Consider the following 21,140-nt stretch of genomic DNA (forward strand, 5'->3'; position numbering starts at 1 on the left):
GTTGTTCTTTCAGACCCAGTTTAGATGTACTGATTGCTTTAAGTCTTCAGAATGACTGTTTTAGTCTCAGGTTTTGCTGACCACTGTTTCACCTACCAATGAACACATATCTGCAGGCTAGGATTAGGAAGAGGTCTCACACACACACACACACACACAGAGAAGGGGTCAACTTCCAGGTCGTCTGGACAGAATCAGGATGGTACCCATTAACCTGTGTTTGACTGGTAAGACTCCTCACTGACCACCAGATTCATGAGGGCAGGAAGAGGCCTCCTAATAAAATGACAGCCCTCAGGGCTTATTCAACCAATCACCACCAGAAGCCAGCTCTCATGTTCATTGTGTCACATTTCTGAAGGCTTCTTTGGCAACACTACTAGCACACATTAAAACAAGTTCTAAATATGTTCCTTCTGGCCCTGTTTTTAGTTGTAGGATTTCAGGTCCAGGACAATAAACCTAGTTCAGATTTGAAGGGAAAATAAACTTTGAGATAAAAGTAGCCCAGGAGAATGATGTATGAATGTTTCCCTTAGTGATGTTGGGTTTACACTAAGTCTGAACAGTCATAACTTTCAGAAAGGTGCTTGGGACAGAGGTGTAAATCTGACACAGCAGGGAGTTGTGCTTCCGATATGTTTTCTTTCTCTTAACGAAGCCAAATGCTATTTCTGTGAGCATTAACAGTGATAAACTATCCTGTCTAACTCTGAACTCACTTCAGTGCAGCAGCACACTAGGCCTATGTCCAATACTATTTATTTCCCAGTAGTCTTGAGATTCCCATACTTTGACTGCGTCCCAAATTACACCCTATTCCCTACCCATAGAGGGCCCATAGAGCTCTGGTCAAATGTAATGCTCTATATAGGGAGTAGGGTTCCATTCGGGACTCTGACTTTGAGTTGAAGTGATACAGACAGTAGTTAGTGTGTGTTCCTCCTCAGCCATTGGTTGTCAGATCACTCTGATAGTCACCCACGTAGCGGATGTGTCTAATTACTAAAGCGGAACTCCATTTTGAAAACACCCCCAAAATGATCAGTTCCCGTGCCCTTCCTCTCTCCAGTCTGGATCCTTCTGCTTGGTTGGTAGGATACCTTAACCCCAGAGGTGGGACCAAGTCACTATTATTCGAGTCACAAGCAAGTCTCAAGTCGAGTCTCAAGTCGAGTCCCATGTAGAATGGGTAAAGACTCGAGTCAATTCCAAGTTGTGGGTTCTAAGAGCCAAGTCAAGTTGGGTCACAAGTTTTCAAGTCAAATCTCAAGTCAAGTAAAAACAAAATCTATATTTGCAACGACTTGATCAGCTACAAATATTTGTCTTATTTATCAAGGCTACAGGACAGGACAGCCCTTTTCATTATTTTGTCTTTGACATGTTTTTATTAGCCTATGGAATTGTAAAATATGGACCTCCTAGCATGAAATCAGCAGAAGGAAAGGCAGGTTGACAATCAGCAGAAGGAAAGGCAGGTTGACGTGCTGACGTGCTCGGTGTGGATTTATTTACGGGTCTTGGTGATCCAATGGTGAAAGCTCCATATCATACAAAATATACAAGTCCATTAACCAAATATACATGGGCAATAGCCCAAAAGAAATAGCCTCTATATCAGGCTTAACCTGACCTATCTAAACGGACACTGGTAGCTGGCAAGACTGTACAGCTTCCCCTTGAGAAACCAAATCGAATCTATCAAACAAGAGCTCAAACGGGTAGGCCTACATAATACAAACACTTGGCCCCGAGACCATACCTTTACCCAATTGGCAATTGCAACCATTAAACTGGTTCTACAACATAAAAGGTTATTTCCACATATATTGTTACATTGGTACATTCATCTTAATCAGACAATGATATTTCAACACCGTGCATACAAGGAACAATCATGTTATCTTATTCAACGTTCTGACTCCAAAGCGTGGAGAGCAGGCCACGTAGCCTACTTCTATGCGTACTGAGGCGCGCACGCGTATATTGCGCACAACAAAAATGACAGCGATATAGGACACAGACACGTGGATCTCCGACATAGCCCAGGAAATATGAACAAAGGAAACTTTATTTAATTAAATGTAAACAGAACTTCTACCTCGGGAGTCTTTTGAACGTTCATGTGCGCTATAAACATCACGCTCACTCATAGCACGGTAAGAAAGGGTTGGCTATGAAAGGAAAATGTATCGTAGTAGGCCTATCAAATATGAAACAAATGTCTACGTGTTGCAATTAACAGTAAGGTAATGGAATGATGAATCGCAAGCAGTTATTGCATTATTAGATGGAATATAGATTTACCTCCCGAGTGGCGCAGCGCTAAGGCACTGCATTGCAGTGCTAGAGGAGTCACTACAGAGCCTGGTTCTTTCCCAGTTTGTGTCACAACCGGCCGTGACCTGGAGTCCAATTGGGCGGCGCACAATTGTTCCAGGGTCGTCCGGGTTAAGGGAGAGTTTGGCTGGGGTAGGCCGTCATTGTGATTAATTTTGAACAAATTCCAAATGCAGGCTTCATAAGTAAATTATAAATATCAAGCAATTGTTACATACCAAAAGACCAGTTGTCCTATGCTAGTAATTGTTGTCCCATTTCCGATGAGCTTGCAAAGTTAACAGTTAACATTCTTGATCACCAAACACTTTTTGGAGCTGCATATTTATATATTATGGCAATCCTCACTCCCTACATTTTGACATTTGCGCATTTTATAGCTGTACAGCAAATCAGCATTCTGTTCGCTAGCTCACCCAACCTGTGTTGATTGACAGTTTCCAATCAGAGTGCCGAGTGTGCGTTTCACTAGCCAATCTGTTGCAGTTTTCTTTTTTTTGGTAAGGGCGATTCTGTTGCTGTCTTTGTCTGCGTGTAGATTAATCCACGTAGTCTCTGTGCCACAAAATGAGTGACAAAACATTACAAAACCTGGCCAGATAGTCTCAAGACTCAAGTCAAAGTCGAGTCCCGACTCGAGCCTCAAGTCATCAAATTTGTGACTCGAGTCCACAAGTCTGCCTAACCTAATCCAGATCTTGATATGTCTATGAGCTAAACCCAGACAGACATGGGTCATGCTATTGTTTTCATATTGCTACGCCATGTGTCACTATGTACTACTGTGTAAACACTGTCTCTAGTTCTGTGCGTGGGTGATGTGACTGTGTGTGCAGCCGTGGCACCTCCCAGGGGTAAGGGTGGGTAACCATCCATCATGCTGTCAGAGAGCAGTTGAGACCCCAGGGACTAGCAGGGCTGGAGAGAGAGGTCTCTTAGACCAGTGCAGGGGAGACATTGTAATGGATATCTGGATAAATGGCCTATGGAGACTAATGCATTAGCATAAACATGAGTACATTAGCCTAGCTGATGCTCTGCTGAGCTGAAGGGAATACCTGGCCCTGAGGGTGGGTGGGCGGGCGGGCGTGTGTGTGTGTGCCTTTATTCATTCTATCAGTAATACGGGCCTCTACCATTAGGTGGTAAGGGCTTGAGAAACTAATTGTCAGTGACCATTGATACAGGCATGATCTAGCTCTACACAATTGTGGTACGATCATATTAAAATATCTATCCATTTACTGTAAGTATTGTGTTATAAGTGCTGATTATTTTAGATCCACTCATTGTGATTTTTGACTCCTGTGTCCTGTTCAGATCTGTACTGTACCCTGGAGGTGGACTCCTATGGCTACTTTGTCAGCAAGGCCAAGACCCGCGTCTTCAGAGACACCACTGAACCACAGTGGAACGAGGTGAGAGACCAACACTCATCAGAGCTCCAATGTTCAGATCGTATTTCAGTCAGTTAGTCATGCTGTCAACAGGACGTTGAACTCAATATCCAATACTCCCATCATTCGGTCTGTTATTTGGACCAATAGGAAATTGAACCCTATTATTATGTCCTTCCTGTCTGTTGTCCAATAGGAATTTGAGATCGAGCTGGAAGGTTCTCAGTGCCTGCGGATCCTGTGCTACGAGAAATGCTACGACAAGACCAAGCTCAATAAGGATGACAATGAGATCGTGGACATCATCATGGGCAAGGGCCAGGTGCAGGTAAGGAGAGAGGGACAACCCTCACATCATGAATTCAAACTCGCTGTATAATTCATCCATAAGCATGTATGGACTTATGGACCCTCACAGAAACATACAGTACCAAAAGCCATGGAGCAATGCATTCAGCTCAGACTATTCCCCAGCGTGTGACTCACTCTTATTGTTGTCTGGTCTCTTGTGTGCAATAGTTGGGTTTTGTTGTGGTGGACTACTTTGACGTGGGTAGGTTGGTTTAACTGTCTGAGAAAGAGGGCCAGAGAGCGAGTGAGTGTTAGAGACTGAGTACATGGGAGGTTTTCCCCTTCCTTGTGGGAAAATACACTCTTAAAAAATTCTTCGCTCTCAGAATGTCCTGTGACTGTAACATGTTTGGGAAGGTTGTGCATTGCTATCTGTGGTTAATTATTAAGACTAGTCTCAGTAGTCTCTTCCCACAACCACTGTACCACCATGACTCTGACAAGGGAGAATTAGAGGCCACTATTTGTGGATTTCCCAGAGACTCCTTGTTCTTGCATAATGTCAAGTAGGGCTTGACTCTTTTCATTTTGTCTGTAGCTGCGTAGTGTAGTTGTGACTTTCCACTGTCATCTTAATGATAGTTATTCTCCTCTTCAGGCCTGTTTAAGTTATCCCAGGGTCCGCCATCTTTGATTTTCCTCCTAAATCTGGGTCAACTTTGAGGATTATTAAAGGAGTATTACTAAAGAATCCACAGTACTGTATTGTTGCTTATTTCTCTAGTGGTGCAATCGTAGTGTAGCTAGAGGTGAGCTTGGAGCAAGTTTGACTCTTTAGTTCCTTAACCTGCTTTTTCTGAGTTTAGTTTTTTCACTACTCCCACACAGAAATCAGTGTCAACTATTCACTGGTGTTGTTGGTGGTTGTTACAGAACAGCTTTTTCAGGTAGAAACAAGCTCACTGCCTGGTCGTCATGGGAATACCGAGCACTCTCAAATGGAAGAGTCTGGAAAGTGGGGCAAACTAGAAATACTGAGTGAAAAATGATTCATTTTAAGACAAGTCACAGCTAAAGCGTTCTTCTCCAAACGATTCAACTAGTGTTGTGTGGAGAATATACTTAGATGGTATATTAGATGTCTATTATATAAATAACAAACTATTAGCCTAGATTGTTCATAATCTTCTTACATTACTTATCTTACGCTCCAGCATCTCTTTAGTTCTTTGAAGTGTGTCTGTTTTCTGTCCTTGACTGGCGTGTCAATGCTTCTCTTCCTCTTCAAGGATAGCGAAGAATCTCACTCCAAGCTGCCCTCTCATTGGCAGTCCAATTTTGAGAGAGTTAGTTTTTATTGAGCTGTTTAAATGGTTGCCTGTTTCTATTTCCCTGACAACGTGTAGAAAAGTTGTTTGGATTGAGCAGGTTTTATTTGCCTCTAGTGAGAGCGTGTCTGGCCTGTCTAAGTGAATGGTCCTCGTACTAACTCTGCCTAGTAACTGAGGAATGTCCACGTTCTCTCGCTATGCTATGCATTCTGAGATGTCAGGTACTTGAGTTATGGTGACGTCATCATAGCCCATATGTGTCATCCATTTTGTCCCAGCATGTGGTATACCCCTCTTCCTCTCCTGACAGCCTCTAAGGCAGTGGTTCTGAAACCGCTCCTCAGGGACCCCCAGACTTGTCATCATTTTGTTATAGCCCTGAACTAATTCATCTTATTCACCTATTCGAGGGCTGATGATTAGCTGACAAGTTGAATCAGGTGTGCTAGCTCTTGAATAGATCAAATGCATGGAACGGCTGGGGGTCCCCGGGGAGAGGTTTGAGAACCACCGCTCTAAGAGTGTCTGAAGTATTATCAAGTATGATTGGTTGTAACGCTTTCTGGGAACATGCAGTTTACACTACTCCAGTGTTTCCCAACTCCAGTCCTCCAGTACCCCCAACAATACACATTTATATTGTAGCCCTGGACATGCACACCTGATTCAACTTGTCAACTAATCATCAAGCCCTTGATGAACTGAATCAAGTATGTTTGTCCGGGGATACAACCAAAATGTGCGCTGTTGGGGGTACTGGATGTGTGCTGTTGGGGGTACTGGATGTGTGCTGTTGGGGGTACTGGATGCCTTTAGTTGGGAAACACGACTCCATACAGTAATAAACACTACTCCTCCTCCTACAACATACACTTCTTCAGTACAGTAGAGTACCGACAATAGTGATATTACTACCAGTAATGATTTGTTCTATTTCTGTCTATTTTAATTTCCTGGTCTGATCTATAAATGAGGATTAGTCATATTGAGAAGAAGGCCTAATTAAAGGTTAATTAAAGCACCCCCTGATCTTTGGCCAGGCACCTTTTTGAAACATATTATATTCCACTGTATTCCTTGTAATGGGTTAATGAGGTTTCTCCTTTCCCTGCACAGATGCAGAGGGGGAGTGGATGAGTGAGCCTGTTACCTCTGATTGAACTGATTAGGGGTGGTACACTAGACTTTGGAGGATGTGTAGGATAAGTGTGTGTGTGTGGGTACTGAGGGTACTGAGCTACAGACCTGCCTCATACCAACTTCATGCCCATGGCTAAGATGTAATGTACGCTCTACTCACTCATAGGGGTACAACAGCCTGGCAGAGAGGCACACTAATGTCTTCTGGGAAAACACACTGCCACCCAGCCAACAACAGCCACGTTGTCAAAAAAGTAACAAATAATGAAATATATTATTCACCACATGTTGTTCCCTGCTTGCTGTTGGAAAAAGGAGTGAGAGAAGAGAATGGCATGTTCAGTCCCAGGCTGAGAGATGGTGGGATTGTGATTGGTGATGAGTGTTGCTGGGGGAGAGGAGAGTTTCACACTGCAGTGAGAGAGGCAGCCAATTACTTATCGCTGTAAGAGAGGCTTGAGCTGAAAAGGAAGCTCTCAAAAGAGAGAACGTCTCAGTATTTCCTTTACTTGCATCAGTGCTATCGGCTGAGCGTGGGAGGCCATGTCCTTGATATGATTGTGACTGCTGCTATGTGTAATAGTGCTGATTAAGGGATAGGGACACTGTAGAATGGGAGAGGGAGTCTCTATAGCAAGGACCGAAAGATGTTCAGAAAACACTGCGAGGAGCTAAAATGGAGTATAGGGGACTTTAAAGTAAAAGGACATGCAGTACCAGTCAAAAGTTTGGACACACCTACTCATTCAAGGGTTTACATTGTAGAATAATAGTGAAGACATCAAAACTATGAAATGGCATATATGGAAATCATGTAGTAACCAAAAAAGTGTTAAACAAAAAATATATTTTAGATTCTTCAAAGTAGCCACCCTTTGCCATGACATCTTTGCACACTTTTGGCATTCTCTCAACCAGCTTCATGAGGTAGTCATCTGAAATGCATTTCAATGAACAGAGGTGCCTTGTTAAAAGTTAATTTGTGGAATTTCTTTCATCTTTATTGCGTTTGAGCCGATCAGTTGTGTTGTGACAAGGTAGGGGTGGTATACAAAAGATAGCCCTATTTGGTAAAAGACCAAGTCCGTATTTGGACAAGAACAGCTCAAATAAGCAAAGAGAAACGACAGTCCAACATTACTTTTAGACATGAAGGTCAGTCAATCTGGAACATTTCAAAAACTTTGAAGTTGCAAAAACCGTCAAGCCCTATGATGAAACTGGCTCTCATGAGGACCGCCACAGGAAAGGAAGACCCAGAGTTACCTCTGCTGCAGAGGATAAGGTCATTCAACTTAACTGCACCTCAGTTTACAGCCGAAATAAATGCTTCACAGAGTTCAAGTAACAGACACATCTCAACATCAACTGTTGAGAGGAGACTGCGTGAATCAGGCCTTCATGGTCGAATTGCTGCAAAGAAACCACAACTAAAGGACACCAATAATAAGAAGAGACTTGCTTGGGCAAAGAAACACAAGAAATAGACATTAGACAGTGGAAATCTGTCCTTTGGTCTGATGAGTCCAAATTTGAGATTTTTGTTTCCTACCGACGTAACTTTGTGAAACGGAGAGTAGGTGAACAAATTATCTCATGTGTGGTTCCCACCGTGAAGCATGGAGGAGGAGGTGTGATGGTTTTGCGGTGCTTTGCTGGTGACACTGTGATGTATTTATAATTCAAGGCACACTTAACCAGCATGGCTACCACAGCATTCTGCAGCGATATGCCATCCCATCTGGTTTGTACTTAGTCCCACTATCATTTGTTTTTCAACAGGTCAATGACCTGAAACACACCTCCAGGCTGTGTAAGGGCTATTTGACCAAGAAGGAGAGTGATTGAGTGCTGCATCAGATGACCTGGCCTCCACAATCACCTGAACCCAATTGAGATGGTTTGGGATGAGTTGGACCGCAGAGTGAAGGAAAACCAGCCAACAAGTGCTGAGCATATGTGGAAACTCCTGTTGGAAAAGCATTCCTCATGAAGCTGGATGAGAGAATGTCAAGAGTGTGCAAAGCTGTCATCAAGACAAAAGGTGGCTACTTTAAAAAATCAAAAATAGATTTTGATTTGTTTAATAATTTTTTGCTATTACATGATTCCATATGTGTTATTTCATAGTTTTGATATCTTCGCTATTATTCTACAATTTAGATAATAGTTAAAATAAAGAAAAACCCTCGAATGGGTCAGTGTCCAAACTTTTGACTGGTACTAAAGATGTTTGAGGGACATAGATGTTTGAGGGACATAGATGTTTGAGGGACATAGATGTTTGAGGGACTTGACTGTAGTTTACATGCCAACACTTAAGTGGATGAAGTCCTTCCCTGTGCAAACAGTACCTTATGGCTGAGACGTTTTCTTTGAGCTCTTCTGTTTTTGTTTCTCGTCAAGTAACTCTGAAAAGAGCCAAAATGTTTTGCTTTCCTCTCTGGAGACAAGACTCTTTAACAAGACTCCAGAATACAAAAGTCCTTAAATGGACATATCATGCAGCAACATTGCTCTTTATATTTCCTGCTACTGTCAATTTTCTTCACTGATGAGAAAGTTGAGATATTGTACAGTAAGCTGTGTCCTGTAATGAGATTTCAATCTCCACATTATCCACCAGAGGACATTTTGTTTGTGTGAAGGTAACAAGTTAAGAGGATGATATATGCGAGACTTTCTTTTGTTGTGTTTATAGGCTGAGTTCCATTATCTGTTTTTGCACAATTAGGCTGGTGCTATATCAGTATGTATTTGAAATGTGCGGTATGATACAGTATTAGTATACCTTGAAACTATTAGATATAAATGCCACTGAAGAATACTGCAGTGTCCGTCCCACCCAGACTGCCTTAAGATCTGATCTATCAGCCTTACTTCCATGGATACAAGGGACTCTGTGGTGCATAGTGAGGTCAAACTGGTGTGTGCATGCGTGCCTGCGTCCCTGAGGGTCAGCCACACACACACACACACACACACACACACACACACACACACACACACACACACACACACCCCTGCAGTGCTGCTCTGATCTGTCTCTGCCTGACTGAGTCCCAGCCGGCAGGCAGCAATTAATTTCCACATACACAGCTCTGACCCCCAAGGAGATGACCCCTGACCTCCTAGGGGTCAAAGCCCTAATCCTCAATTAAATAACAACATGTTAGAAGCTATTTCCCACCTGTCTGTCTTTCATCTCACATTGGGAACATTAATCTCTCTAGCTGGTCCTTTTTGAATGAGGGATGTGTCTGAAATGGCAGCCTATTATAGTGCATTACTTTTGACTAAGGCACACATAGGACATATATATATATATATATATATATATATATATATATATATATATATATATATATATATATATATATATATATATATATATATATATATATATATATATATATATATATATATATATATATATATATATATATATATTAATATAATATAATATATAGGGAATAAGGGGTCATTTCAGCTCCAGACAAAGTTGCAAGGAGGATGTTGGCTGTCCTTAAATGCCTTGGTGTTGAAGTGAGAGCTCGGCGTGACTAATTGACTGACTTTCCAATTGTTCCATTTCAGCATTTTTGCATTTCAGAAATGGCTCTTTTGTGACCTTTAGGTGCCTGTGATTACTAAGAGTATGTTCTCTCTAAAAGGGACTGGTTACACAGCGCTTGAGATGACAGCCCCGACCAGTGCTTCTTTCTGTACGGCGGAAATGCATCCGTCTAAGCAGCTAAAGCCACACACTCCCTCTCCTCCTGGGCTCAAGCCCGGCCTTTCATTTCTCTCTCTCTCTCTTATCTGGAGGAGAGAGTGTTGTCTTTCATACACCCACTGCTCACACAGCTATCCTTCTGAAAGGGTTGGCTCCAGCACAGAGGAGACGGACTGGAGAAGATTGAGGAGATACTGATGGTATGATATTGATAGACTGATTCCATTTTTTTATTTTACCTTTTATTTAACTAGGCAAGTCAGTTAAGAACAATTTCATATTTTCAATTACGTCCAAGGGACAGTGGGTTAACTGTCTTGTTCAGGGGCAGAATGACAGATTTTTACCTTATCAGCTTGGGGATTCAATCTTGCAACCTTTCGGTTACTAGTCCAATGCTCTAACCACTAGGCTACCTGCCTCCCCATGATCTTCTCCTTCTGTTAGACAACACATCTCTCCAGAAGCTTTATCCCACTGCCTGTTACCCTCAATTAGTTTCACCTCATAAGAGCTCCCAGGAGTGAGACCACACTCTGAATTCCACTGTACTGAAATGGCCTGCACTTGGCAAGTATCCAGTGTGTGTCCCTCCGTGGTGGATTCTAGTAGTTGATAGTTGAGCTGCTTGGTTTAGCCTGGTCAGTCCATAGAAATAGGATGACTACAATACAAATGTATAGATTTCATTATATTTATAGCGTCAACTGTTGATGTCTCAGTGTGGTTTCTAATCTCATCTCTATAATCCTTCTCCCATGGCTAGGGGACAACATCACCTTAACTCCTCTGACCCAACCTACACCCACCCAGGAGCCACTCTCCTCCTCATCTCTCCACTCCTCCTTCTCTCCCTCAACCCCTCTGACCCAGCCTACCCCCACGTGACCCCCTTTCCTCTATCCTCCCCCTCTCCTTCACTCCTTCTCTCTCCTCTACCCCTCTTTCCTCCATTCCTCTATACCTCCCACTGGTCTGTAGCGGGGGTCCTTTTGATTCTTTCCTATTGCAGGGTGAGTGTCCATGTCACAGACCTCTCTCTCTTCTCCCTCTTATTGTACCTGTATAATCTGTAAGCTGAGCTACTTGGACTGTTTCCCAGAGATAATGGGAGACAGAGTTCAGGAGTTGGAGAAGAAGTGTGTGTGTGTGGGGGTGGGCAGGCAGGCAGGCACACACACACACAGCTCTTTGTTCCTGGCAGCCCACAGCAGAACAGCACATTACAGTAACAGAACATTGTTTACAGCCGCTCTGCAGTAATGCAATCTCCTACAGTACTCTTTAACAGAGCCAGAGCCCTCTCCTCAGACTTGTGGTAAAACATAAAACACCCCATTTAAGTAGATATGTTGATCACATTTTGGGGGGTTTATTGGTAGAAGTCAGGCGGTAGGTAGCCTAGTGGTTAAGAGCGTTGGGCCAGCAACTGAAAGGTCGCCGATTCGAATCCCCAAGCCGACAACAGTAGGGGAAAAATCTGTCTGTGCCCTTGACTGACACTTAACCCTAATTGGTCCTGTAAGATCTGGATAAGAGCATCTACTAAATGACAACCATTTAAAAGTTTCTTTAGCACAAAAAAACACTATCTGGTTCGCGGTCTATAGGTCTGGTTCGCGGTCTATAGGTCTGGTTCGCGGTCTATAGGTCTGGTTCGCGGTCTATAGGTCTGGTTCGCGGTCTAATGGTCTGGTTCGCGGTCTAAAGGTCTGGTTCGCGGTCTAAAGGTCTGGTTCGCGGTCTAAAGGTCTGGTTCGCGGTCTAAAGGCCTGGTTGGTGGTCTAAAGGCCTGGTTGGCGGTCTAAAGGCCTGGTTCGCGGTCTAAAGGTCTGGTTCGCGGTCTATAGGTCTGGTTCGCGGTCTAAAGGCCTGGTTGGCGGTCTAAAGGCCTGGTTGGCGGTCTAAAGGCCTGGTTCGCGGTCTAAAGGTCTGGTTTGCGGTCTAAAGGTCTGGTTCGCGGTCTAAAGGTCTGGTTCGCGGTCTAAAGGTCTGGTTCGCGGTCTAAAGGTCTGGTTCGCGGTCTATAGGTCTGGTTCGCGGTCTATAGGTCTGGTTCGCGGTCTATAGGTCTGGTTCGCGGTCTATAGGTCTGGTTCGCGGTCTATAGGTCTGGTTCGCGGTCTATAGATCCAAGCAGACGTGAGGCTCTAAAATGTAAACATCAAGTGCCAGGATACAGGAGCCTGATGATGTCTTCGAAACAACATGTGGAGTTAATATTAATCTGTTTGTTTGTTTGCACCCATGCAGAACGTGTGTATATGTATGTGTGTTCCTGTGTGTGTCAACGTAATATGAATGAATGTATCTAATAGGCCTGCTCATCCATCATGATCTGGCTCCAATCATGGTGTAATCTGTCATGTCCGCCCCGATACACACACCCACTCCGGGGCCACACACACACACACACACACACACACACACACTCTGGGGCCATACACACACACACACACACACACACACACTCTGGGGCCATACATACATACATACACACATACGCACACACACACACACAGACAGAGCGGTGTCTGTGAGTGATGGGCCACGAGGGTGTGTGTCCTGAGACTGCTAGAGTAAAAACACACACTAATGGGGGGCAAATACACCATCCATGTAAATAATATAAATAACTCCAGCCTGCCATATGCCTTCTGTTTATTACCCCCTGTGTGGTGAGTGTGTGTGTACCGTATGTTTCCATGATTTGAAAAAGGAAAGGTTTTATTACATACAGTTGGCGCTATTCAATGACCAACAACATCCAAAGGACTGTATTTTGGCTCACTAATGATTTGCCCCCTCAGCATAATGGCACAGTATCTCTGGCATGATGGGTAATGGGGATCATCATTCATATAGTCTCAATGTATTCCTCATGTAGCTAGCATCTGGTGCCCTTTATTGATGGAGCAATTAGGGCTCTTCCTCATGTCTCCCCCATCTCTTTCATTTGACAGGTTCGTTTTCTTCCCCCTCCATTTCCTAACAAAAAACCTCCAAGAACCCTTTTTCCTCAACTTTCCCCACAACTCACTTTGACAGCCTTTGTTATACCACAACAATTAACTAGGTTTTGTAGAGGAAGAATCAGATCATGTAAGACAGAATAATCCCTTTCTTTTGTTTGAGATGGGAATAAATGAACGAATGACCTGCCACATATAGTTTGCATAAATGTAATTCTGAAGACAACCCAGAGAGTCTGACTGGATCATCCATTATATTTATACTGATGCCTGATTCTATGTCTGATGTGGTGGCCGTGGACAGAAGACAACCCAGAGAGTCTGACTGGATCATCCATTATATTTATACTGCTGCCTGATTCTATGTCTGATGTGGTGGCCAGGGACAGAAGACAACCCAGAGAGTCTGACTGGATCATCCATTATATTTATACTGATGCCTGATTCTATGTCTGATGTGGTGGCCGTGGACAGAAGACAACCCAGAGAGCCTGACTGGATCATCCATTATATTTATACTGCTGCCTGATTCTATGTCTGATGTGGTGGCCAGGGACAGACGACAACCCAGAGAGTCTGACTGGATCATCCATTATATTTATACTGCTGCCTGATTCTATGTCTGATGTGGTGGCCAGGGACAGAAGACAACCCAGAGAGCCTGACTGGATCATCCATTATATTTATACTGCTGCCTGATTCTATGTCTGATGTGGTGGCCAGGGACAGAAGACAACCCAGAGAGTCTGACTGGATCATCCATTATATTTATACTGATGCCTGATTCTATGTCTCTGATGTGGTGGCCGTGGACAGAAGACCACGTGGATTTTTAAATGTATTACGACAGCATTTGGCCATATTCTATATCTTTGGAAAAAGACCAGAGTGGGTTCTAGTCCTCTGTAGTGGGATGTGTAGTGTGTCAGTGTGTTCCTGTATGTACTGTAAGTTAAAGGGACAGTTCACCTAAATTACAAAATGACACATTGGTGTCCTTAACCTGTAAGCAGTCTGGACAAGGTATGACCACAGTCCATGCTGAAATTCCATTCAAGTCATGGGACCGATATTTGCATTTTTCGGGGCGGTGGTGCTGTGAATCAATTCCATCTGTACTAAAGCCCTTTTGTGGGGAAAAACTCATTCTGATTGTCATGTCCTGGTTCCCAAGTGGGTGGGCCTATGCCCTCCTACGTCCACCCATGGCTGCGCCACTGCCCAGTCATTTGAAATCCATAGATTAGGTCCGAATGAATTTATTTCAATTGACCGATTTCCTTATATGAACTGTAACTCAGCAAAATCCTTATTTCCTTATATGAACTGTAACTCAGCAAAATCTTTGAAAATGTTTCATGTGGCGTTTTATATTTTTGTTCAGTATAGATACTTTTGTAAGATTTGGACATGATGCACGAAGAATGCAAATGTCGGTCACGTGAGTGAATAGGATTTGTGGCACGAATGCTAAAACGTGTGGAAACGGTGCAGTGAAACTAAATCAAAGCATGGATTTTTGTCATACCTTGTTATGGACAAGTCATAAATATAATGTCTACTGAACAAAATTATAAACATACCATACAAAATTTTCAAAGATTTTGCTGAGTTACAGTTAATATAAGGAAATAAGTCCATTGAAATTCATTAGACAGATTACAGGGCAAGGAAACTAATGTCATTTAGTAATTTATAAACTATCCCTTTAACTGCCTCTTGCTATGATCGACATTGTACAATGTCATACAATTACTCTGACAGGACTGTGTATTATCAGCCAGATAGAGAGATGCTGTGGCGTATACATCTATCAGACACATTGTACTGCTCTGGTGATGGACTAGGCAGTGTGGGTAATTGGATGTTATTAAAGTTACATAATTAGTTCAAGTGATTAACAGTAGATGTAAACGCTCCCCTGGACATGCATATGTAACCCAGCCATTTAGAGAGAGAGAGGGGGAGGGAGGGAGGGAGGGAGGGAGGAGGGAGTGAGTGAGAGAGAGAGAGTGGACAACTGAGACCCAGATGGTGGCCAATTACAGGTTGTGAATTAAGAGGAGAACAAAAGAGGAGAACCCAGCCAGAGAACAGGATCCCCCCAGAGAGATGCTATGATGAAACCCAGTCCATAAATATACAATATAATACTGTTCTGTTTAACTTTGTGGTCCACTCACATGCAGACTGTAATTGTTACAAAAGATCTGGGATGTAACATAATGCTGTTGTTCTGTCTTGGATTGCAGCTGAAGCCTGGCTTTAACTAGTGGTAATAAACATGGTTTTGACTATTCTGTGGCTCACAAGAATGTGAGAAGCTTTGGATGGATGGTGGATCCCAATGCAAAAACGCTTCGGAACCACTGACATACACTGTAATGAACGAGCCTTGGAGTGAAGGAGCTGTATTGTCTTCAGAACTAGAGTCCCCTGAGACTTTTGTTCTCCTGTTTTCCTACAGCATAGTAGAGATCAATGAGGACAAGGACTTCTGAGGCTTCCAGAAGTTTCCTATTAGAACTGTGATTTTTGTAATGCTTATCTTTGAGAGACGAGAGACCACCCTGAATTATCTGCAGCTGTGAAATATACCATGTATTGGGGAAGAAATAGGCTAGAGAGTAGAGGGAGGGAATCAACCGCACAGAGAACAAAGCAGTAGAAGAATTGTCGTTGGCAGTGCAATGAGCAGTGTCAGAGTCATAACTCATAAACAGCGAACACGCACTCCCTGGAGAGTCAGAGCCCCCCCCCCCCCCTTACTCCCAGAGTGTGTGCCCCCTACTCCCACTCCAATCCCCATCAAATAACAACCATCTCTTTCAGAGACCTACACACCTATAATGGAATCTGAAACCTGAGCCAGCAGTGAAGGCCAAGGTGAGGTTGAGGTGTGTGTGTGTGCCTCCGGTTGTATGCTATAAGGGGACTATTCTATTAACCCCTCTCTCTTTGCCCGTAATCCCTACAGTACATTAGCACTCCCGTCTTACACCCTGCTATGTCTGTTACATCTACCAATTTCATCACTTTCTGTTCATCATTCTTCATTCATGACTACCTCACACAAGAAGACCAAAATGCAAAACATCAAAGCTTGCTCGAAATTAAATAATAATTTCCCACTAATTGAATTAAATGAACTACATTTGATAAAGAAATGACAATAAGTGGCTGCTGGGTTATGGTTTTTCTCTCTGACAGAAATAATTTTCTACTCATCCTTAGTGAGGGAAAAGGGACCACTTCTCCTTCCATTATTTTATAAAAATACGGTGATTGACAGAGTCGAAAGCCTTGGCCAGGGCGATGAAGACGGCTGCACAGTACTGTCTTTTATTGATGGCGGTTATGATATCGTTTAGTACCTTGAGTGTGGCTGAGGTGCACCCGTGACCAGCTCGGAAACTGGATTTGTACGGGTCCAGGTTTTGCAGCTCTTTCAGAACATCTGCTGATTTTACCAGGAAACACACGCGGGTTCCAGGGACAGTGAATTCCTGAGATGGTTCTTTCTTTCAGGAGCCACAGCCTGGGGCCAGAGCATTCTCCTTTCTCTTCTCTCTCGCTCTTTGGATTTATTGATAGCAGATGATATTAGAAAAACTACTTCACCCCCCTATTCCTGAAGTTATTTAATGCATGGCTCTGCTTTGCCTTCTAATGCACTGTATTGCTGATTGATTACGATTTCAAATGATCAGGTTGACTCCGTAAATTAATGTGTTGCGTGTATGAACCAGGGCAACCCAAAAGCCCCCTTCGCCTCCCTCTCTTTCTCCTTAGTCAAGAGTGACAGGGAAAACACTGTGTGGCAGTTGTTAGCTCAGCTCCCCTGGCCTGGAATGTGGTAACCAGAGAGAGAAGTATTTACCATTGTTCCTGTAAATGATGGAGTGTTAACCACCATGGCCCTCTTCCCCAGGGGAGATCATGGTTCACTGTTACTGTGGGGAGAGGTGTCCTAGGGGGACAGAAACCAAATGGATGGTAGAAGGATAGTAAACTCACTTTTCTTGTTTTTACTTGTTTTTACCCTCATGCCATCTCTTCCCCTTAGAAGTGTTCTCTCGTTGCACCCCCCCCCCCCCCCATCTTCTTCTCTCTCTCTCCCACACCCTGCTTTCTCCCCCTTTCTCTTTCTCTATCTCTTGGCAGACGGAGGGATAGTTGAGTACACAGGCATCCCCCAGGCCTCTCTCTGCCAACCATCCTATATTCTGTTAATCAGATTTCACGAGCAGCAGGGCCAAATCTCCCCCAATGCAATTGCAATTTTTTCCACCTTTGTCCTGCAAGCACCCCCTGAACCACTTTCACCCTCCCTGGCTCATCCCTCCCTCCTTTTCTTTCGCTCTATCTCTCTCTTACCCCATGCTTTTGTTGGCAGCCCCCTCGCCCATATTTTAGCAATGGGCCCCAGCAGAAATACGCAGTGTCCTAGTGCAGCCAGGCCCTTTAGGCTTTGAAATGTGTTTGTGTAAGGGGGATGGAGGGCTGACCCTCTGGTGCTGTGGGATGGATATTCACTGTTACTGACGTCTGAACCAGCAGGCCCACGATCCGTCCTTCGCACACGGGGCCTGCTTTGAGAGTGGGGGATGGAAAGTGGGAGGGATAGAGGGAGTCCCCCCCCCCCCCCCCCCCCCCCCCCCATCCATTTCCCTGATGTAGTTGGAGAGTTTGTGTGAGTGCCACTTCGTTTTGATGTTGTGATTTTGGGGAGGAGGATATGTGTTCCATATGCAGGGAGGTTGAGGTTGAGCAATGCTCTCTGCTGTGGGGGTACACCTCATTATACCCAGAGGACTGGATCTCTCTATGGAGGTTTATTCTGTTCTAGCAGTAACTTCAATACGTACCAGGCATTAGAAGATTGGGGGACAATAGGGTTTTGCTCTGCTCTGGGTATTTTGAAAATGAGTTATTACCGTAGGTTGCTCACATATACAACCAGCCCTTCCTGTTCAACCGGGATAGACCACTCACCTTTCACTGTAAACCATGCCATGTGTGCGAATGCCCTTGTGTCGATGTTAGTAAGACACAGCATGGTTTTCACACAGCTCCAGATGTTTCCTGCTGAGATTAAGCACACTTTTCCTTGCCACTTCGCTTCCACATTGCTTGCTCTTTGGGGTTTTAACACTGGGTTTCTGTACAGCACTTTGTGACAACTGCTGATGTAAAAAGGTGTTTAGAAAATACAGTAAATTGACATTTGACTGTTGCCAAACCAGACAGATGTGAGAGCCAAATGTGGGCACTGCCCCTCTGCCAACCAATCCACACGCTCCTCAATGCCAGGTTATCTTCAGCAGCATCCACTGTATACAGAAAGACCAGGGCTGGAAGAAGATTAACACGACTGCCTGAGGTACACTTCTCAGACACTTACCAGACTCGGCCTATAGCCGAGCACTGCCCTCCTCACACCCACCTCACACATCCTACACACTGTGAGCTTGGCTTCCTGGGTAATGATGCAAACATAAACACTCAGTCATAGAATCCCAGTGGCTTAGAGTGGAGACAGGCAGTCTTGTTGGCTTAGCTTGTCACTGAATAGACTCTAAGAACTTGGAAGACTGTCTACAGGTTCTATGAACTTGAAAAGGTTGTCTGAAAGGGCGGCTGAACTTCCTGATTTGGCCTCGTTTTAGATTTGGTTCATTAAGAAATGCTAGCGGCCATGACTGAATTCAAGTGTGAGTTGGTTTCGGGGTGTGGTTTGATGTGAGTGTTTTGTGTGTGTTTACAGGTGGAAAGAGTTAGACAAATGTAATTTGCCAATTAGCTTCAGCCGGCTGGTGTGCGATTGTGGCAAAGTTGGTTTGACTTTGGATAGCCTATCTCCGGGGCTCGTTTACATTACACAATGTAAATGTGGCAATGTTTTCATGTTGCACACCTTTCAGTTTTCTCATTAACTACTTTCAATATTTGTATATGAATTATTACAATTTACAGTTGGTTTCAGGTTTTTGTCTCATGTACATTGTATAATTTACAAATGGTCCCTAACTAGCCCCATAAGGATATCCAAAGTCAAACCACATATACCAAGGGCTTTACGACCCGGTTGCATGCAGCTGCACTCCGAATTGATGATTACTTGTGGGCATTTGGGCAGGATTGAAATAAATCCAACCTTCATTTACGTTGTGACAGACTCGGGTACAAAAATCTATTTTGGAAGAGATCAACTTTGTGACCAAAATGATCATTTTTACAGTTTGTAGTCAATTTTGACAGTAGAATAAATATTTGAGTCAGAAAAGGATGTTCATGATAGGGAAGATATACAAAACTTTGCAGAGAGCATATCCAACTGACATTCTCTTAGAACAAAATAAACTCTGGGATGCTGGGCTTCTAGGCAGAGTTCCTCTGTCCAGTGTCTGTGTTCTTTTGCCCATCTTAATCTTTTCTTTTTATTGGCCCGTCTGATATATGGCTTTTTTTTGCAACTCTGCCCAGAAGGCTAGAAGGCCAGCATCCCGGAGTCACTTCTTCACTGTTGACGTTGAGACTGGTGTTCTGCTGGTACTATTTAATGATGCTGCCAGTTGAGGACTTGTGAGGCGTCTGTTTCTCAAACTAGACACTCTAATGCACTTGTGCTCTTGCTCAGTTGTGCACCGGGGCCTCCCACTCCTCTTTCTATTCTGGTTAGAGCCAGTTTGCGCTTCTCTGTGAAGGGAGTAGTACACAGCGTTTTACAAGATCTTCAGTTTCTTGGCAATTTGTGGAGTGGTTGAAAAATTAGTTTTAATGACTCCAACCTATGTGTATGTAAACTTCCGACTTCAACTGTATATATATTACAACTCGTTTCGAACCACTCCACAAATTTCTTGTTAACAAACTATAGTTTTGGCAAGTCGGTTAGGACATCTACATTGAGCATGACGCAAGTAATTTTTCCAATAATTGTTTCAGACAGATGATTTAATTTATAATTTACTGTATCACAATTCCAGTGGGTCAGATGTTTACATGCACTAAGTTGACTGTGCTTTTAAATAGCTTGGAAAATTCCAGAAAATGATGTCATGGCCTTAGAAGCTTCTGATGTACCTGTGGATGTATTTCAAGGCCAACCTTCAAACTCAGTGCCTATTTGATTGACATCATGGGAAATCAAAAGAAATCAGCCAAGACCTCTTGAAAAAAAGTTGTAGAAGTCACAAGTCTGGTTCATTCTAGGAAGCAATTTCCAAACGCCTGAAGATACCACATTCATCTGTACAAACAATAGTATGCAAGTATTAACACCATGGGACCACGCAGCTGTCATACAGCTCAGGAAGGAGACACGTTCTGTCTCCTAGAGATGAACGTACTTGGGTGCGAAAAGTGCATATCAATCCCAGAACAGCAGCAAAGGACCTTGTGAAGATGCTGGAGGAAACCGGTACAAAAGTATCTATATCCACAGTAAAACGAGTCCTATATCGACATAACCTGAAAGGCCACTCACCAGGGAAGAAGCCACTGCTCCAAAACCGCCATAGAAAAGCCGGACTACGGTTTGCAACTGCACATGGGGACGTGGGCAGAACTGAAAAAGCTTGTGTAAGCAAGGAGGCCTACAAACCTGACTCAGTTACACAAGCTCTGTCAGGAGGAATGGGCCAAAATTCACCCAACTTATTGTGGGAAGCTTGTGGAAGTCTACCTGAAACGTTTGACCCAAGTTAAACAATTTAAAGGCAATGCTACCAAATACTAATTGAGTGTATGTAAACTTCTGACCCACTGGGAATGTGATGAAAGAAAAAAAGCTGAAATAAATCATTATCTCTACTATTATTCTGACATTTCACATTCTTAAAATAAAGTGGTGATCCTATCTGACCTAAGACAGGGAATTTTTACTAGGATTACATGACAGGTATTGTGAAAACTGAGTTGAAATGTA

General features: G+C 43.5%; 1 protein-coding gene across 6 annotated transcripts in view; it reads left to right on the plus strand.

Annotated features, from left to right (window-relative positions):
• The window catches only part of abr (ABR activator of RhoGEF and GTPase), a 225,502-nt gene that overhangs the window by 153,915 nt on the left and 50,447 nt on the right, over nt 1–21,140 (plus strand). For all 6 annotated transcript variants that reach the window (XM_036937431.1, XM_036937432.1, XM_036937433.1 and 3 more), the window contains 2 exons: nt 3,664–3,761; nt 3,937–4,068. In XM_036937431.1, the coding sequence (XP_036793326.1) occupies nt 3,664–3,761; nt 3,937–4,068 (230 nt within the window). The remainder of the gene's footprint in view (nt 1–3,663; nt 3,762–3,936; nt 4,069–21,140) is intronic.

This window comes from Oncorhynchus mykiss, chromosome 12, assembly GCF_013265735.2.
Source record: "Oncorhynchus mykiss isolate Arlee chromosome 12, USDA_OmykA_1.1, whole genome shotgun sequence".
Taxonomy (NCBI): domain Eukaryota; kingdom Metazoa; phylum Chordata; class Actinopteri; order Salmoniformes; family Salmonidae; genus Oncorhynchus; species Oncorhynchus mykiss.